At 48.2% G+C, this 20,602-nt stretch overlaps 1 protein-coding gene across 1 annotated transcript in view; it reads left to right on the forward strand.

Moving 5' to 3' along the window:
- Nucleotides 1-15,996, forward strand: part of LOC144124071 (uncharacterized) — a 35,950-nt gene extending 19,954 nt beyond the window's left edge. The window contains exons 10-12 of the mRNA XM_077656739.1: nt 7,510-7,747; nt 14,836-14,902; nt 15,783-15,996. Of these exons, the coding sequence (XP_077512865.1) occupies nt 7,510-7,747; nt 14,836-14,902; nt 15,783-15,996 (519 nt within the window). The remainder of the gene's footprint in view (nt 1-7,509; nt 7,748-14,835; nt 14,903-15,782) is intronic.
- Nucleotides 15,997-20,602: the final 4,606 nt, after the last annotated feature.

The following is a 20,602-nucleotide window of genomic DNA, read 5'->3' on the forward strand; positions in this document are numbered from 1 at the left end:
TGGCGAGTACTGCCTGTCCGCCATGACAGGTGTCCGTCGCGGCCCTTCTGGGAAGCTGTGGGTGCCTTCCCGGCGATAGCCCACGACAAAGGGGGGGGGGGAGGGAAAGAATGTCGTCTTCGCGGTATCGCATAGCGTCGGCTGTGGTACGGCGCGCTCTGGCCCGCTGACAGCTCCCTTGTCCTGGAATGTAACCGGAAATTGGGGAGGATAAAGCCTGTTTCCCCGGGGCGGCGGCGGGTCCGGTTTTTCTGGTCGTCACTCAAAGAGCATGGCTGGGTAATTGATGACGCCGCTGTCACGGGTCTCCGTCTACGCCGCGCCGTCGAACGTGGATCCTCGTAGCACACACGGAATGTCACACTCGCTCACCCTCCAGAAGAATGTTCTCCGAACATTTGAGTCCACGCAGCTCCCCTTGTCTTTCTGAATCGCCTCGCACAGTGCGTCCGACAAAACACTTTTCGCTGCACTCAACACCACTGCACAACACCATATGCCTCCGCTGTCAATACTGGCGTCTCCAGGGGCAGCACTGATCTTCTTTTACAGATAAACATGAAACTCAGCACCCAAGCCTCTCCTTTCTAGTCCAAACTGGACGAAATAAATTTACCACAGTTACAAAGGAGCTCCCACTTCTAGCACGATCACGGCACAGACAAAAATATAGATAACGAAAGGAAGTAGGGCAGGTTCTGCATGCGCTCCGCATGCTCTCCTGTGCAGGTGTTACTTAATGACAGAAAGGTTTAACTACCAACTCCGATAACTTAACACATAAGCACATAGCAATGTTATGAGCTGCGGCATTACACAATTCTAACCAGTTCACAACTCCGCTCTGTTTACGCCATTAGTCCGACTTAGCTTTCCGATTTCGCAGCGGATATCGGCCTTCATGAGTCATACTAAGTAAGTCTGTGCCCCTTTGTCTGCTTTGGGACTCGCGAGGGCTCGTGGCAGGAGCCTCTCCTGGCGTTATCTGCGCGGCAACCTCGCGCGCTTCTTCTTCTAGCAATGCATGAAGTAAATCCGGTGGCATTCCGGCCGTCACCTCGGGCGCCTGCCGAACAAATGCAGGAGAGGGCGTTTCTTGCGAACTATCTGCGCGCTCCGCTTCACTTCTGTCCCCATCAAAATCCGCGCTTTCCCTTTCCTCATTTCGTGAATACTGAACCGGTGCCGACTTGAGGCGATTTGCGTGTATCCTTATCAAACGCCGGTTCACGTCTCGGACTCTGAAGTTTACCCGAGAAAGCTTCTCGACAACCTCGCACGGTCCTCTCCACTTCGTCTGGAACTTACGAGCTAGCCCAATCTGCCTTTGGCAGTTTTCAATGTACACGCTGTCCCCCACATCAAACGGCGCGTCTCTAGCACTGCGATCGTGCACCTCCTTCCTGCGCTTCGCCGCTTTCTTTAAGGACTCCTTTGCGATGTCCCTCGCCACTTGCAAGCGCGATTCTAGCTCAACCTTATAGTCGTCCAGTGAAGCGTATGGGACACGACGGGGGCCCTCTGGCACTTCACTAGGCTGGTCCGGGTCTCGGCCGTAGAGAAGAAAGAATGGCGATTCGCCCGTGCTCTCGTGTGCTGCGGAATTGTAGGCAAACATTGCATACGGGAGCCACAAGTCCCAGTCCCGCTGGTCGCGCGAAACAAAATGCGACAGGAACCCGGCCACGGTTTGGTTCAGTCGCTCCACCGCGCCGTTGCAAGCCGGATGGTACGGTGTTGTCTGCTTCTTAGCGATCTTAAGCAGCTCGCAAACTCTCCTCATTAGCTGCGACACGAAGTTCGTTCCCCGATCTGTCAATAGTTGCCTCGGGGGTCCATGTCGGAGCACGATCTGTTCGACAAATGCTCTTGCAACCGTGTCTGCCTTCTGATCTGGGAGTGCTACCGCTTCCGCGTATTTTGAAAGGTGGTCGACAAATACTAAAATGTACTTGTTTCCGGAAGTGGTCGTGGGCAATGGGCCCATTATGTCCATACCTGTCCGCTCGAAGGGAGCCGAAACCTCAGGGAACGGCTGAATTGGAGCTGGTCTTCGTCCCTTGGGTGTTTTTCTTTCGAGACAGGAATGACACTTCGCACAGTAGTCTCTAACATCCTGTCGCATGCCACTCCAAAAGTACAAACGCTCCACACGCCTGCATGTCTTCGCTACGCCAAAATGATCGGCGCATGGCGCATCGTGAAACGCGCGAAGAACCCTTTCTGTCCACGACCGAGGTATGACGACTCTCTCCCAAGCGGTTTTCTCTGGTCTCCCTTTCCTGGTTGGCCTCGTGCGCCGACACAGGGTGCCGTCTTTGTCAATGAAATAACCTAGCTGTTCGGGATGAGACGGTGCGCCCTCTAAGCTTTCGATTATTCGCTTCAGGTCAGGATCTTTGCACTGCTCTGTGCGTAATTCGGCGGGGTCGACTACGGGGACAAACTCTTCTATAGCTGCCACGGCAGCTGTGCGGCTGAGTGCATCAGCATTCAGATGTGTCTTTCCTGACTTGTGCTCAACTTCAAAGCAGTATTCCTGCAGGTGTAGATTCCATCTAGCGAGTCGCGAGCTAGGGTCCCTGACACTCATCACCCATTTCAGAGGATGGCAGTCTGTGACTAGCTTGAATTTGCGGCCGTAAAGGTAGCATCTGAAGTGCTTTACTGCCCAGACAACGGCGAGGCACTCCCTTTCCGTAGCTCCGTACTTTTGCTCTGTGGGGCTCAACTGTCGGCTAGCAAAAGCAACGGGATGTTCTTTGCCCTCGATAACCTGAGATAGCACGGCACCAACTGCGAACTTTGACGCATCTGTGGCCATAACGAAGGGCAAACTAAAATCCGGGTGGCGTAACAGCGGTGCTCTCATTAGCTTCCTTTTCAGGGCCCCAAAAGCATTCTCCGCGTTTTCGTCCCAACGAAAGGCGACATTTTTGGCTGTTAAGGCGGTGAGCGGCTTAGCGAGCTTGGCGAACTCCTCTATGTGCCTTCGGTAGTAACCGATCAGGCCGAGAAACTGCCGGACCTGGCGGACGCTAGTCGGGGATGGAAAATCCGAGACACACCTTAGTTTCTCAGGGTCCGGTCGCACGCCGTCAGCTGAAACAACGTGCCCGAGGTATTTCACCTCGTTTTTGAGGAATTGGCACTTAGAGGGCTTCAGTTTGAGACCCGCTGCTCTTAGTCGCACCAAAACCTGCTCAATATCGCGCAAATGGTTATCAAAACTGCCACTGTATATGATAATGTCATCCATATACACGAAGCACAGCCTCCCCAGAAGACCTGCCAGGATAACATCAGCGGTTCTCTGCCAGACAGCAGGGCTGTTGGCCAGACCCATCGGCATTCTTTTCCATTCATAGTGCCCTGAGGGCGTGTTGAATGCCGTTTTCTCGGCATCTGCCGGATCCATTGCTATCTGCCAGAATCCCGCCGCCATGTCCACTACCGTGAAGTACCTGGCAGAGCCCAGCTGAGAAAGCGTCTCCTGTATATTGGGGATGGGGTATGGATCGATGCGAGTTACGGCATTTAGTTTGCGGTAGTCCACTACCAATCGATACGAGCCATCTGGCTTTTCCACCAATAGTGCTGGTGCTCCCCAGGGTGACTTTGAGTGTTCGACAATGCCGCGATCAATCAGGTCCTGCACCTGCCGCTCCATCTCCTCACGTTGGGAGTAAGGAATCCTGTACGCACGCTGGTAAACGGGCGATGAAGTGCCGGTTTCTATCCTGTGCTTTATAACGCCACAGCAGCCCAAATCCAGGTTGGACGCGGCGAATACCTCCGAGTAGTCGTTCAGCAAACCAGCCAGAGCCTCCCTCTCCCTGGATTTTACGTGAGAAAGATCGAACGACACCTTTGGAGCAGCCGAAGGACTAGCATGCTCTACAGTTGCGAGTACCGTATCGGTGGGCTCACGTTGCTCTATCGCAGAGGTGAAGAAAGCCAATGTTTTGTTCTTGGGAAGGCTCAGTGGCTGCTGGCTACAGTTAACCACCCGTAGGGGCACTCTATGGGCGTCATTAACTGTCACGAGGCACGCGGCTGCCTTCAGGCCATTGCTGAGAGAGTCGACCGGCTCAAGCACTCCCACGGCGCCGCTCTCTACATCTGAAGGCACAAACGCGTACAAAATGTGCTCCGACCAAGGAAGGACGACCGCCTCCTCGACCAGCTGGACGGCAACCCGCGAATATACCTTCTCCAATGATCCCACTGTTTGACGGGTGTCAATATCGGTAATGCGAATCTCAGCCCCTCTCCTGTTCAAAAACGGAACTTTTGAGCCGCCCGCATTGACCTCTTCCTCAGAGAATGAGACTACTACCTTCCCTTTTCTCAAAAAATCCTGCCCTAATATACCTGACACTCCGTTTGGCAGAGACACCGTGTCCGGGCATACGTAGCAGGGGTGCTCCAATGCAATTCCGCCGAGAGAGAAGTGTAACCGGTAGAGTCCACTTATGCCAAGAGGATCCCCCGTTATGCCTACAAATTTGGTTGCCATACCACCAGACGCTTCCAACACCTCGCGGTCCCCCTTCCTTCGAAGCGTGTTAAAACTGCTCTCCTTAAGCAATGTCACCTTTGACCCCGTATCTATCAACAATTCCATACAACAACCATTTAACTTGCAACGCACAACAGGGCATGCCTCGTCGGCCACACAAACTACCACCACCTCATCATCTACTGCTCCCTCCCCACGCTCCTCAGGCTGGGGAGGACTAACTAGTTTTTTGACTCGGTATCTGGAGCCCCGCTGTAGGCTTGCTTAGGGCGTGTCTCGCCTGCTTCTCTTTGTGGCTCCCCACGGCGCACGTTTTGGCAGAACCTGGCGATGTGTCCGCGACCCTGGCAAGCGAAGCATACGATTTCTTCAAAATCTCGCATACCGCGCCTGTAGCTTTGTGGCGGTCTCCGGTTTCCAGCGAATGGGCGCTGTTGAGCGCGCGCTTCAACCTGGCATTCTACCTGCTGAGATAGCAGCTGTTCTAAGCGATCTAACCGCTCTGTCAAGAGAGCAACCTCAGGGTTGAGCACCGCTCTCTCTATGACGCGTACTCTCGCTGCGGCTGTCGTTAACGCCTCATTTTGTTCCTCATCCAATGCGGCCTCCACGGCTTGGTCGAAATTGCTCGGCTTGCGCGAGAGCACGAACCGGCGCACGGGGTCTTGCAGACCAGCCACGAACAAAGCGGTCATTTCCTCTTTAAGTATATCCTCCGCGTATTTCTTCTTAAGCTGGTCTCCTTCCTCCTCCCTGCTTAACGTATCGCGCGCTAAGCGCTGAAGCCGCGACGCAAACGTTCGCACGTCCTCCCCTACCATCTGTCCGGCGTCACGGAACCTCTGTACTCGCACGTGACGTGGTTCAGTGTCGAAATGCTCAAACGCGAGCTTCTTAAATTCCGCAAATGATTTTGTGGATTTTACTTTTTCGTCTCGCCATGCAAAATCATGAGCAGCTCCTGCCATCTTACACCTCGCCATTCCCAGCATTTGAGCATCGGACCATCCCCCCATTTTCCCAATCTCTTCTAGCATGGAAAAGAAATCGCAGATTGGAACCCCTGTCTTATCTCCCGTAAACGTCGGAATGACGCTTCCTAATGCCAGCATGCTTGCTCCGAGCGACGGCTGTGGAGTGGGAGCTCCCTCAGATACAGTCATTTTTTTTTTCAAGCCCTCCAGTGCCTCAAGCCTCTCAAATGGGGGTAAAAGTCCCACAATCAGTCCCGTGATTCCCTTTTGATTACAATTTTGAAGTCATGAATGTCACAGCATTCAGAGGACATTTGCTTTTGAGACCCCACTTCTGACACCAGTGTGATGACCCCCATAATGCGCAGGTCCACACGGGACGGAGAGGCAAAGAGACACCGTATGGCTCAGTTTAAACAAACAGGTATATTCAATAATTACACATGGTTAAGGTTATACATCAGAGGCTGGGGCGTCCGAGCTTACGTGCCGACGACTTCATGGGGGCGATGGAGTGGCTCCGGAGTTGGGCTCGAGCGGTTGCTGGCAGAAGCTGCACGCCGTCGGGCTTCGGCACTGAAGGCTCTCTTGGCGAGCGATGTCGTCCTCAGCGTGTATGCAGTAGAATTTCAATAGTCGTCCGTTTCTTCGAGGATGGTTCACAAACCCCTCCTCTAGTGTCGTTCGGCTTGGAAGATGAACAGGAGGCGAGCTTGTAGATGATGACAGCAGAGCATAATTTTACAACATACATATACAGAGAGTTAAACTGGAAAAAGCAGAACTGAATTTACAAAAGAACAAACTTTGCACTACTTTACTCATCGACCGGGCAGGTTAGTGCCTAAGTAGCATCACATTACATGCTAAGCATGGAGCCCCAGCTCAGACTGGACTGCATCCGTTTACATGTGCTTTTAAGCACTTGATTAACAAAGGACTAAGGGCGGTCATTTCCAGTGGCCCGCCCAAAGCATCAATTCTCCAATCCAAAATAACATGCGAGATGGGGACCACCCCTTTGGGTTGGGCTTAGCCTCGAACCCAGAGTCTGTTAACAATACAAACTAAATAAACAACAAAAACGCCACCACTCTCTCTCAAGTGAGAGTATACACAGGCTCTCTCTTCGGAGCTAATTCACTAGCGCCTGTCTTTCCACATTCTTGGCGAGTACTGCCTGTCCGCCATGACAGGTGTCCGTCGCGGCCCTTCTGGGAAGCTGTGGGTGCCTTCCCGGCGATAGCCCACGACAAAGGGGGGGGGGAGGGAAAGAATGTCGTCTTCGCGGTATCGCATAGCGTCGGCTGTGGTACGGCGCGCTCTGGCCCGCTGACAGCTCCCTTGTCCTGGAATGTAACCGGAAATTGGGGAGGATAAAGCCTGTTTCCCCGGGGCGGCGGCGGGTCCGGTTTTTCTGGTCGTCACTCAAAGAGCATGGCTGGGTAATTGATGACGCCGCTGTCACGGGTCTCCGTCTACGCCGCGCCGTCGAACGTGGATCCTCGTAGCACACACGGAATGTCACAACACGAATTACCTGGCGCTTGGTTTGGGCTGACATTAGCGCCACGTAGTGTATGCCGCTAGGTCCCAGTCATATTCTAGGACGGCCACACAGCGCCAGCTTGCACCAGCCGTCCTGAACACAATGTCCAGCATTGTCGCGTACCCAGCGGCCAACGCACCGCGGCGCTGATGTCAATCCAAGCACGTGCTCGAGCATTCGCGTCAAGTCTGCGGGCGTCGGTAGAATCAGCGTCAAATGGAACTCGGACACAATTCCAACGAGAGGAACAAAATCAGTTATTCGTTGCGAAACTCTAAATTGCCCGCTTGATTTTCGCTTCGATAGCCTGAAAACACTGCTGCGTGGGAACGTAAATGAACTCCTCCTTAATTTCCTCCCCGCGAGAGTACTTTCTCGTTCACTATTTTCCCGTTCCTCTTACCCAGTTAGTGATTAACTTGACGCTGCCGCATATAGTGGTGCGCGTCTCCCGTCTGTCGCAGCTTCGTAGCGCAGTCCAGGGCCTCAGCCTGGTGCAGCAGGCTGCGTGCTGCATGGCGGTTGCCGAGCGCGCACTGGGCTTCCGACACCTCGGCGTGGACGCCGACAAGCTGCTGGTGGCCCCGACGGACGCCGAGAGCCTCGAGTACCGCTTCGCTCCGGGCACGGATCCCGTGTCAGTGGAGAGCGCGGGCCTCAAGGCGCACCTCTCGGGGTGCCTGTCGTGCGCCCTCGATGCAGGCAAGAGCTCTGCTGCCACGCCGGCACGCCTTTGTCTCCTTCACCTCATTATGAAGGGCTGTACGAATATTCGAAATTTTTGAATGCCGAGTCGATGACCCTCCGTTCCGATTCACCGAGCGAATAAAACAATGGTTGTTGAATATTAGTTCATAGTTATTGAATATGTTGTCAACTTTTAGGTTACTTTATTTTACGAATAACTAGTGCGAAGTAAGGCACTCCGCAGTTTTATTTGAGGACGGAGTTAGCCTAAAAGCGGTGAAGAGGGAACTAGGCATAGGCAAAAATTCAATGTATGCCTTAAGAGAGACAGATAAATTTCATTTTCATTACGAATAAAAGAAAATAACTAAAGAGTTCTGAGGAAATCTATGCAGTAGCCAATGTACTTGGGTCGTAAGTGAGATAGTCAGGATCACACAGGAATGAGACATGTTGCCAGTAACGAAAGAACTGAAGAAAGCGTTAGGAAAAATACACAGGGATAAAGCGGCTGGTGAGGAATAGGTAGCAGCAGATCTGTTGAAGGACTGGAGCGGGGGGGGGGGGGGGGGGGGGAGGTGAATGTTCTAGAAAATCTACCCGCCCTGCGTGCGCAATACCGTAGCATCTTTAGCGTACCAGAAGCATTGAAGAGGAATAACGCCACCTTAATTCATAACAAAGGAGACGTCGAGGAGAAGAAAAATTAGACTGACCAGCTGTCTGTCCTTTGCCTATAAGGTATTTATTTACTAAAGCGATTACTTAATAGAGTGAGGACAACCTTAGACTTCAATCACAAATAATCAAGCAGGCTTCCGTATACTATATTCGACAATAGTCCACATCCACACTATCAGTCAGGTGATAGAGCACTGTAAAAAATGTGATCAGCTCCGATATACATTCAGTTTGCAGCAGCGCGAGCAGCTTCAAGGAGGGAAGAGGCGGATAGGAAAGTCTTTCCTATCCTTGAAGGTGCTCGCGCTGCTGAAAATATGATCCAACACCAACTAGGCCGACTGTGTGTTATCCCATATATAGCCTTCGTAAACTACGAGAAAGCATCTGACCCAGTCAAAACATCGGAAGTCATGCAGGCATTGTGGATTTAGGGAGTTGAATGGCCTTATATAAAAATTCTGGAAGGTGTCTACAACCGCTGCACAGCCACCATCATCAGCAGCAGCCTCACTACGCCCATTGCAGAGAAAATGCCTCTCTGATGTCTCTCCAATTAATCCTGCCCTTTTCCAGCGGCGGCCACCGCGGCAAAACAGGCTTCTTAAAGTCTTCCGCTCACCTAACTTTCTGCCGCACCTTGCTACGCTTGCCTTCTCTTAGAATCCTCTCCGTTACCCTCAAGGATCAGCGGTGATCTTGCCTTCGCATCACATGCCTTTCCCAAGCACATTTCGTCCTCTTTATTTCGACAAGGATGTCATTAACTCGCGTTTGTTCTTTCACCCACTTTGCCCGCTTCTGGTCTCTTAGCGTTACACCTATCATTTTTTTTCCATGACTCGCTGTGTTGTCCTTAACTTAAGCCGAACCCTTTTCGCTAGCCTCCACGTTTCCGCCCCGTAGGTGAGTACTGGTAAGGTACAGCTGTTGCATACTTTTGTCTTGAGGGATACTGGTAAACTGACATTCATGATTTAAGAAAACCGGCCATATGCACTCCGCCCCATTCTTATCTTTCTAGTTATTTCCTTCTCATGATCCGGATCAGTGGTCGCTACCGGCTCAAGGTAGACGTATTACCTTGCCACATTTATCATATCGGTGCCAATTGTGAACCGCTGTTTTCTTGCTAGACTGTTGAGCATTACTTTGGTTTTCTGCATGCTAGTCTGAAGACCTACCGTTCTGCTCTGCCTGTTTAACTCGTTGATCGTGCTTTATAGCTCATTTCCTGAATAGCTTAACAAGGCAATGTATTCTCCATTAACCCCCCGCTGTTCCCAATTCAAGCCTCGGAATACTCTTGTAAACAGGCGGTTAATAACATTGGCGAGATCGTGCCTGCTTGCAGACACCCTTGCTTATTAGAGTTTTGTTGCTGACATTATTAAGAACTATGGTGGCGATGCAGTCATTCTATTCTAGATATGTTCCATTATTTTTTCACACGAAATTTCTACACCCTGATTCCGCAATGCCTGCATGAGTGCTGAGGTTTCCACTGAGTCAGATGGTTTCTCGTAATCAATGAACGCTATATGTAGGGGTTGGTTATATTCTGCGCATTTCTCGATCACCTGATTGATAGTGTGGATATCATCTATTGTCGAGTACCCTTTACGAAAGAATGCCTCATGATTTCGTTGTTGAAGTGTAAGGTGGTCCAGATTCTTTTTGTTTGTTTGCGGGCAACAGACAGTAAGCTCCATGCTTCTCCTTAAATTTAAGTCAACAATAAAATTCCAGTAAGGTAGGCTGTCAGGCAGGGAGACACGATCTCGCCAATGCTATTTACCGCCTGTTTGGATTGGGAACAGTTGGGGATAAGAGTTATAGACAATAGATTCGTAATCTGCGATTCGCTTATGACATTGCCTTGCTAAGTCACTCAGGAGATGAACTGCAAAGCATGATCATTGAACTAGACGGACAACGCAAAAAACTAAAGTAATCTTCAGCAGTCTCGGAAGGTACCAGCAGGCAGGCAGTGATAGCTGATGCGGATAATGAGAGGGAAAAAACTAGAACAATAAAAATAGGGTGAGGGCGCTTGGCAGGTTTTCTCAAATCATTAATGGCAGTTTGCTAATATCCCAGAAGGAAGAAGTCGATAATAGCTGTATCTTCTGCTGTACAGGGGGTGGGAACCTTGTCAAGCAATAACCGCTTTTATTCCCATCCCCTCCAACAGTGTATGGTGATGGAAATAAATTATTATTATTATTATTATTATTATTATTATTATTATTATTATTATTATTATTATTATTATTATTATTATTATTATTATTATTATTATTATTATTATTATTATTACCGTCCTTACCTATGGGTCACAAATGTGGATGCTAACGAAAAGCGTTCAACTTAAGTTAAAGAGAGCGCAGCGAGCTATGTAAAAAAATGATAGGTGTAACAGGAGACATGAAGAGAGCAGGGTGGGTCAGGAAACGAATGCGAGTTAATAATATCCTAGTCGACATCCATAAGAACCAATTTCGAGAACCTGTCTCAAGAAGCAAGCAATGTGTCCAGAAAAATGAAGTGAATTCGGACTTTGGCAGTACGTGTAATGCAAAGGCAAGGAACCTGATTTTCCTCACGGCTAACTGGCTGGATTCTAAGAGAAGGCAAGTGTAGCAAGGGGCGGTGGAAAGTTAGGTGGGTGGAGGAGGTAAAGAAGTTTCCGGGGGTATGGTGGAAACAGCTGGCACAGTGTAGGGTTAATTGGAGAGATTTGGGAGAGGCCTTTGCCCTGCAGTGGGTGAAGTCAGGCTGATGTTGATGATTATTATGAAAAAGAGCCCCCGCTCTGACGCAACTTAACCTCCACCACGATCTAGCTGGGCGGCATCGACATGCAGCGCCGCGAAGCGGTAAGTTCGAGTCGCGGCATCCGTAATGCTCATGCATGATATCCATGAGTGTTCGACGCAGCAAAGCTAAGACAGGCTCCGCAAATCCTGATTAGATCCTTGATTACGAAGGCGATGACTACATAATAGCTTTCGCTGTATAGTAATAGCTCTATAATAATCTCTCGTGCCTCTCGTCTTGAGAGCTGTGGAGCAAGATTTTTGGCGTTGCGAGAGGAGAAAAAGGTTATTTTTCTATACGAATCGCATGAGCCCTAGGGGTGAAAGTGTTGCGCCTTCTGACTGCTGCAGCCAAAATCGCACAGTTTTTCTTCCGGTTTCGAATATACGCACAAGCAGCGAACATTCATATATTATAACATTGCTATCTGTTTACGTTTCATCGTTTCTCGACTTGTTTTCGATGTGCGTTTTAGCAGCAGATTGCATATTCGATTAGGTATTATTTTTAGTAAAAGGGAACTTCTATATTGCAATTGAGTTTCGAAGCTAGAAGGTGAATTAAAAATTAATTAATTCAATAATTAATCAGTCAATCTGACAGTCAGTTAGTCAGTCAGATTCGCTCAGCTGAAGTAAGTCATATCAAGCTGGTCATTCCATCATTAAAGCAATCAGTCAGTATGTCATGAACATAAATATCTTGTCAAAAAATCACTTAACCAATTAGTTACTCGATATCGATCTCCAGGCGCATAGCATGGACGGATGTTATCGTCGCGAAGTGTGTGCCGCTTCCTCGGTGCCCAAAATTGCGCGGAGCCCTGCACTATGGCGTTCCTTATAGGCTGAGTCGCTTTTGGACGTTAAACTCCATAAATCAAAACAAAGTAGCAAATAATGCGCACATAAATCCACAATGCATTGTAAGTTGATTTGTTGGAGAGCATTCATGTCAGGTGCTACTGGCTGGTTAGGATTGACGAAGAAGTACCCCAGTTTCGGTACCATGTGCTCTAAAACGCGCTCAGAACATATGTTCATGCAGCTGGGCGCCTGTGAAGTTTATGTTGAAGTTTATTAGGGTTTAACGTCCCAAAGCGTCACAAGCAATGAGGGACGTCGTAGTGAGGGGCTCCGGAGATTTCGACCACCTGAAGTTCTTTAACGTGCACTGACACCACACAGTACACGGGCCTCTAGAATTCCGCCTGCATCGAAATTCAACCGCCACGGCCGGGATCGAACCCGCGTCTTTGGGTCAGCAGCCGAGCGCCATAACCACTGAGCCACCGCGGCGGCGAATGATAAGCAACTTAGAAGAAGCCTAAGCGTCGTAAAGATTCTTCGCTGGTTTATTTACCAGAAGAGAAAAGGCAAAACGCGTTTGATCTTATTTTTTTGTTTGCTGACTGCACGTAAAGTCTGCTTTCCGACACACTCTCGTGCTGAGAGAAAGTCCGGGCTTGAAACAACTACTGCCAGATGGCGTACAGGTGCAATTGCGGTTGCATAGAGCGCGTTCTATGTTTTCTCTCTAGTGCTCTGTAACGAGAATATCTACCACTCGCGGAGAGTGGATGAGTGAGCGCATAAACTTCTTCACTACCGCAGAGCACAAGTTCGTGCAGCACAGGTCGGACCAGTAGCATGGATCTCCATGAGCGCGACGACAGCGAGCACCATGCACGAAATAATTCGAGGCACACAAATTGGCAGCGTTCGGTTCAAATTTTCGAATGAGTGCAAACTTCAGTTCCAGTTTTAGCTGGCATGCATAAATATTTCAAACGATGGTGAGCAGGTGCGGCCAAAGGCAAGCCAAACACTTTATACTGATTTACTACCTTTGGCTCTCGGACGCACCCGCCGCGGTGGCTCAGTGGTTAGGGCGCTCGGGTACAGATGCCGAGAATCCGGGTTCGAACCCGGCTGCGGCGGCTGCATTTTTATGGAGGCAAAACTTTAATGTGCCCGTGTGCTGTGCAATGTCGGTGCACGTTAAGGATCCCCAGGTGGCCGAAGTTATACCGGAGCCATCCACTACAGCACCTCTTTCTTCCTTTCTTCTCTCAGTCCCTGCTTTAACCCATCCCTTACGGCGCGGTTCAGGTGTCCGCCGAGATGCGAGACAGACACTGCGTGATTTCCTTTCCCCAAAACCAATTTTTCCAATTTTCTCTCGGACGCGAATTTTTCGAACATCTCGACTCACTGCTGCCACCGTATGCAACAGTGTTCAGTCAGGCATCAACGCGCCGGGATTCTTCATTCCTGCTCACGTTCGAGGGAACCAAGTTGAAGGAGCGGAGAATACTCAGTTTTCCTGCTCCCCGACGTAACATGATTGAATTCTTCACAGTTGAAGCGCACAACTGATTGCCTACAACTTCGTACTCATGCGCCTGATTACAGACCGACCAAGGCATTCGCATCACATGATCTCCAACGGAGTTGACGCTTTCAGGAAACAGCTTTTACGGATATCAGGGTATTCGAACGCAAAGCCGGCGTTTCTTATTGCTGGTATTTGTAGTAAAACATCTGTACCCGCTTTATGTTAAATACGCGTGAAATCAGAAACCATCCTTTTACAGTGTCGACACCAGAGTTTGTCTCCCATATATTTGTGATGTCATGGTATATGAAAATATTATAAGCTACTTCAATGATGAAAATTACCTCTATGTAGTGCAGCGACTAATCGAATTTTGCACCCACTTCCTAGCGAACAAGACGTCATCATACGACATTGAATACTCGCAGGTAAACAGTATGCACAGGAAACTGCAAACAGTATGCACAGGAGTGCGTTAGTTTTGCCTACGTGTTAAGGTCAACAACGCCTGCGCCCGCCGCTGCTGAGTGCCCTGTGTGACTACGTCTCGCATGCCTTCGTCACTGCTGCCGAAGTTTCGATACAAGAAGTATGTTCTGCAATGCAGCCCAAGAAGTTTTAAAGTAGGACAGCACATCTAGAGCCAATATGAAAGGGAACATCCATTTCCGCACAAGAATGACATGTAATGTTATTTTGGAGTGGACATGAAAATGTCCCACGAGTATTATAAAGGGAAAGTAAACTTGTACCTTATGCTTATGGAGCAACCACTGGTTAAGAGCTCGCAACTTGTTCCCTGCCGTATGCCTGTACAGAGATGCACGGTGCATCCACACTGCCATGGGATGTATCGCTGCGAATAATCCTTCTCATTTTTGTCGATATGTGCACCAGCGTTCTTGCTATGGCTGTTCGCTAAGCGTAAAATGGCTGCTTATATTCGTTTTTTTTCATCTTGCATTTCGAAAAGCAACCATAGTTGTGTTCGCACGATCTCTGCCCTTTAAACGTGTTTTCCATGAACCTAAACTATTCACGACCACCTTGAATGCCGTCGTCCGATCATGTTGTCACATTTGACCACTCTTAATTTCACAAATATTGTTCATGTTACGGATGCGTAGTGTCTTTGTCTTGGGCAATTTCGCTTGTTGTCACTGCAGAAGCAATCAGAACAAAAGGCTTATTGAGGGCGCTGATTTTATATACGAATCTGCAGTGCGCCTGAAAGGTGCATGAATCCTATTTCTGCTTTGTTGCAGAAGGACGGGACGACGATGACTTCGAATACCACGAAGCCACATTCGGAAGTCCTACTTCAGATTGCACGTAAGATGAGACCGATTTTATTAGACAGTTTCACACCCAGCATCTATTGTGGCCTTGTGGGGTGGCGATATGCATCGCCGTGATTACTGACTGTTAAAAAAAAGAGGTATAAAGCGAGCAACTGTGTACTGAGTTCAAAGCGGAATCAGCTGTGATACGAGGAACCAACTCTTTATAATCGCAGCAATAAACACCAACTGATTCTGCAGCAGAACAGGGAGGAAAAGAAAAAGATAGGAAAGACTGACAAGATTCGATCGCCCGGTTGGCAATGAGTTAAGGACGCGAAATAGAAAGACGGAAAGTAAAATCATAGGGTTTATGAAACTATGAACACGGTTATGGGACCACCACGGTCGATAAAGAGGAAAATAAAAACGCCTAGAATTCATTTGAAAGGGGCGCTCAAACCTTTGTCTTTTAAATATCTTTCTGGTGGCTTTCTATTTCTATCAAAGTTTTGGCCACGGTCCAGACAGATATTTTGGTCTCAAGGAGAAAATTAAGCACTCGACAGAATTTCTATATCTTGCCGACAATTGTTGAACCAGATTCGAGGCAGTTCTTAACCGCATCTAACAAGAAGAGTGGATCGTTCCAGCAGCACGCCCACAAAAGGCACTGAACAAAAGGGCAGCCGCAAAATGTACTGCTGGAAGGATTAGTCATGTGGGGACTGCACTGCCATAATGAACACTCTCTTTAAGAGAAACTTTTACTCCCTAGGTGACTAACTCTAATGGGACATCAGCCATAGTTAGCCTCCCCACTGAATAACTCTTGCTAGAGAGCACTGAATGGTGCTGCAGTTAACCCCATTTTACCCCATTTAGTGCAGCTAATCCTGTTCGCCTTCTGTCTATCTTGGTGCCGTGTGCAGTGGCCGTGCGGCGCCCCGCTTCTACGGCAACGTGATGTGGCTGGGCGCGGTGCTGGACAGCGTGCTGCACAAGCTGCGCTCCGAGGTGCCTGAGCCGAGGGCGCGGGGGGAGCGCACCGTGTTCGAGCAGCTGCTCTCCTGGCAGAGTCGGCTGCAGCAGTGCAACTCGGCCGACGACTTCGTCGCTACCGCAGCGCTTGCGGCGCAGCCCTGATAGTCCGCGCCGTTCCCCGCTCCTTGCTGCGGGCTGCAGTATGGGCTTCTTTCAGCAGCCATGGTTACGTGAATCAGATTAAAATGTTACAATGCGACATGCGGACAAGATAGATATATTGCTTCGCTTCAATGCATAGGAAAAGGGAACGCGTTATTTGCATTCGACCGGTAATTATTTCATAACTACGATTGCCAAGATTTTTTTATTTACTTTTCTGTGCCACAATTGTATATTCAACGTATCTTCAGCATCAATGCACAAATAATAAAATACGTTCTTTTCTCCAAATTGACTGCTCCCTTTCACACTGCCGCACATGCACGTCACTTGGAGGAAAAACGAAAATAAATAACACACGCGTAATTTCTGATTGTCGCGGATAGAAATGTGGAATTTAGACAGCTCGCTACACTTTCACACATACAACCATGTTTTTTTTTTGCAAACTGGCGGGTAATGCAGTATCCTCTCAATTTCTCTACAGGCACTGATACGGCTGAAAAATTGGTACGGGCCTAACTTAGTTAAACCGAGCAGAGGTGCGAAAGCAGGTGGCGATTTTTCAATTGCAGGAGGAACTTAAGCTCCGCCTTAAGGGCATGACGCGATGTATCTTGTGGTTTAATGCCCATATATGCAGAATTGATCATTCTCTACTTAACGTTCATAGATGGCGGTGAGTCCTCATACCACTACCAGCGCCACTACTCTGGCTGGCGGCTGTTGCTATCACAGCCACCCGTAGGGATTGTGCGACCCAAGTTGTTCAAGGATGCACTGATGGTACCCTCTTGAAAGCCTTGCGTAGTGAAGCTTTCGCTTCAAATGTACGCATACCACGCGCTTTACTTCTTATGCAGCCGTATGCACGCAATCCAATCGTCTCGAGTTTGTTAAGGCATTAGGGGACGTGCTTCTCCATCCGTTGTAAAAACACCGCTTTACTCGGAAGAGCAACAATACTTTCTCCCAGAGCACGCGTTCCGTTAAAGTAATCGCGATAGTGCATTGTGCTTTCCAGAACACTGGCACGTTATACTCTTCCCTTTTCTTGCCTCTCGTGAGGCGTGCGATTTTTTGCTTTTGTGTGATTGTTTTGAAACTTTCCTCTTGAGTCTTAGCCCTTATAATTTTGATCGTGAAAGTACATTTTTTTGCTTTGTCGGACAGCTGGTACATAATCAGCTGACCTTACAAATGTTCTGTTTTGCTTCTGACCTTTTGTTATGCCAGAAATGCTAGGCAGTCCAAGATGCAGAGAAATCGGGCGTGCAAGCTCACCACTTTGTTTCTAAAACCGGACAGTTCACTAACTACTAAAGAGTAAGCGTGAATGTGAGCCATTGAATAATGTTGAGGAAGGCTTCGACATTTGATATTGACAGAAAAATGATATATATTATCTCGACATTAGCTTACATTGGGCAATTAAAGAACAAGAGGCATACAGCACCACCTCAGAGCAACCCTTACTACAATGAACCAATAAGGCGTTTGCCAGTGCCCGTGATTTGGCCTCGTGCTCTGAAGCCTTACTTCTGAACTTATCTCCAAATTCAGGCGCGTCTTAAATAAAAAGCGATAGAAGAGGTTTAAAATCATCAGGGAACTGGAAAATCCTGTCTGGAATAAACGCAAAATAACCGCAAATCTTCGTGTGGTACCTTTAGCTTAGCTTACTGGAACTACAATGTCTAGAAGGCACATTCCCGGGTAGGAATTGGTTTTAAACAGATTTATCAGAAATCAGTGCGAGTCTAAGAATTGAATGAAGCGGTGTTTTATAATGTGGGCGCTAGATTTGTCACACATTGATTGCATATAAACTGAGTCCCTATGAGAAGCGACGGCCAGCGAACAACACGTCCGCTCTGCCACTCAGTTGTTATTGTTACCCTCATACAATGAGGGTAACAAGAACAGCCTTCGACGTTCTAACCAGCACGTGCCAGGCACCTCTTCCTTTTCCAAAAGCGCCAGTCCCTGTGGTGGCACGACAATAGTATATACGTGTAACCTGTAGTAGTTGATATGAAAACAAGTCGAATCGAAATCTATTTTCGGCCGTCTGGCTGGACGTCTTGGCCGGCTTTTGTCTCCTTGTCTCCTAATGTGCAAAACAGTCGATTGTTCTGACGAAACGCTGTCACATCTACGGCAGCAGCCGAATAGTCCGACGAGCCCGATGCGTTCAATCTCCCGGTTGCTTCCTCGACTTGAAGGGACGCTGTGGCACGGTCAGACGGTCAGCGCCATCGGCCTTTAGCGCATTCGCGTTATGTTCGTGAGGAAAAGTCGCAGACGCCAGCGTCAGGATGAACACCACCATGAGGTAGATGACGACACATTGACGGCTCTACTCTCCTTTGCTGGATGATAGAACTATGGGTGCTGGTGCTACCACAAGCGTAGTGGACGTTCCTAACTCTCCGGGTCTTCCTTGATCCGTACATTCCACGAAGTCATCGGCGCTCTCCGCGAAATCGCAGGTCGTGCGAGCTCGAAGATTACAGAACTTGCGCGGCGTATTTTGTATCGCGTCTACATTAGATTCCGCTGCTGGGGCGTCAGTGTATGGTACAACGTTGTGTCGTACACGCTGCAAGAGGTGTTCTTCGCGTTCCTCTCCGTAGGAGGGAGCAAGGCAGCAGCTGGTGTGGCTCTCCTTCTTTTAATGTCTATAAAGGGAGATTTTCGCTGTTGATCCCATAAGGGTACCCACTACATGGTACCCTTAAAACAGCGCAATAGACACGGACGCATACAGACGAGACACACACATTACATTGATAAGGACACTCAGGTTCGGAGAAAATGTAGTAGGAAAAAACGCAGCCAATAATCAGGGACCATTCCCAGAAATAATTAAGTTATAACCAGGAACTATCGCGTACGCTGCATAAAGCTTTATCAACCAATGTTCATTAACCAGTAAATTGTCTCTGTGTGGAGGCTAGAAGCAATGTTAAGTTTAAAGATAATCTATTTTACAAGTCTCAAAACAGGCCAAACGGTCTGCACATCTGCACTTCATGAACCTGGCCAGTTTACCTTTACTGCTTCTACTAGCCGAGTTATCTTAAACTGCATGTCCGCCATGGAGACGGTTAAGGTGCCGCTATAATACCCTGACAAGTCACGCCAACTTGTATTCGGCAGACGTCTTGCAATTTTCTAGAAACGTCGTTTGGTTGGCCGCATATCATGCTGCACTTGCTCCACGTGTGCCAGGGACATTTTTGTTTTCTAGCGGGTAATTCATATTGTCGATTTCCAATGGTTCCTAAGAGGTTCCGTCACTCGCGGCCGCGGAATTTATGCAGAAATAGGGCCAAATGTCATTATGTTGTAGCAAAAAATACTTGTTCGAACGGCCGTTAGAGTCAGTTGACCACGTTTAAAGAAAGTGTCGATAAATATTCAGTGTAATCTGTGCATTAGAAAATGAGCAATTTAAGTTTATTGGACAGGTATGGCGCGCGCACCACGCTCGTATCAAAGCTCTGCCTCGAACGCCCATTTTAAGAAGCACGTCTGGCACTCGAGGGCAGCTCATCGTAGCTTTGATAAACTGGTTAACTGCGTAAATTTTTGTACTGGCAAATTCACGCAAGCACCGCTAGAGAAAGTACACCAAAAGGTTGCGCAAAAAGATTATTAAATGTGAAACTTCAGAACCTTAGAACCTACATTTGAATGAAAAAAATGCTTTTCAAGGCAATTGCAACTTCTTGACACTTCGTTTTCTTTCCTCGGAACCAGAAATTTTCTATGGGACCTACTCTCTTGAAAAACTATCCCTTCGATATCCTGGAACGAGCATACTACTTTAATTCACTTTGTTGCGCAAAACTGAGTGAGCAATTGAACTTATTAATATTTCTTGTGTGGATAATTCACGCCGCTTGGTCACTATTTGTTCCTATAGCCTTAGTACAAACAAAAAGCCCTTAAAGAAAACATATACTGGGAACTTCATTCTTTACATAAATATTTGAGTCCTCTACATGTTAAACAAATGGACAAAATTCAGAAATGCATGGGATTCGAACAAATATTTGAAAGTAATGTAAGCTTTGAACGTGGAGGTTTGTTTTCAATCCAGCTGGAGGAATGGTAGAACCTTTTAAAAAACTTTCATGAAGAGTTTAGCAAAACCTATGATACAACATTTCCTGATGTGTCAGTTTCGCATACTTGACACTTGAACAACATATAAGTAAGCGAAGTCAGTAAGTGAACGTCGGCAACAAGTACGTGCCCGCCTTCCAACAAGGCAGGTTCACAGTTCACCCCTGAAGGCTTGGAAAAGCCGCAGCATGGGCAATGAGCACCGGTTGTCTACAAATAAACGAGAAAACATTTTGGTTAACGTAGCGACCACGGCAGTTGTCTAAGCCTTTGCGACACTTGTAAATACATTATTTCCTACACGTAAGAAGAATCAGTTTCCACAATATTTATTCCATTTATTCGCCTCGTTCATTTCCGCCGATTTCATGATTTCCCACCTTCACATGCGCATACTTTTTTCTACAATGACAGATCGACCACGCGCACAAGTGCCCTCTTCGCAATGGTACCATGCTAGTTGCCATGTGTA

Source organism: Amblyomma americanum, chromosome 3 (assembly GCF_052857255.1).
Source record: "Amblyomma americanum isolate KBUSLIRL-KWMA chromosome 3, ASM5285725v1, whole genome shotgun sequence".
Lineage (NCBI taxonomy): Eukaryota > Metazoa > Arthropoda > Arachnida > Ixodida > Ixodidae > Amblyomma > Amblyomma americanum.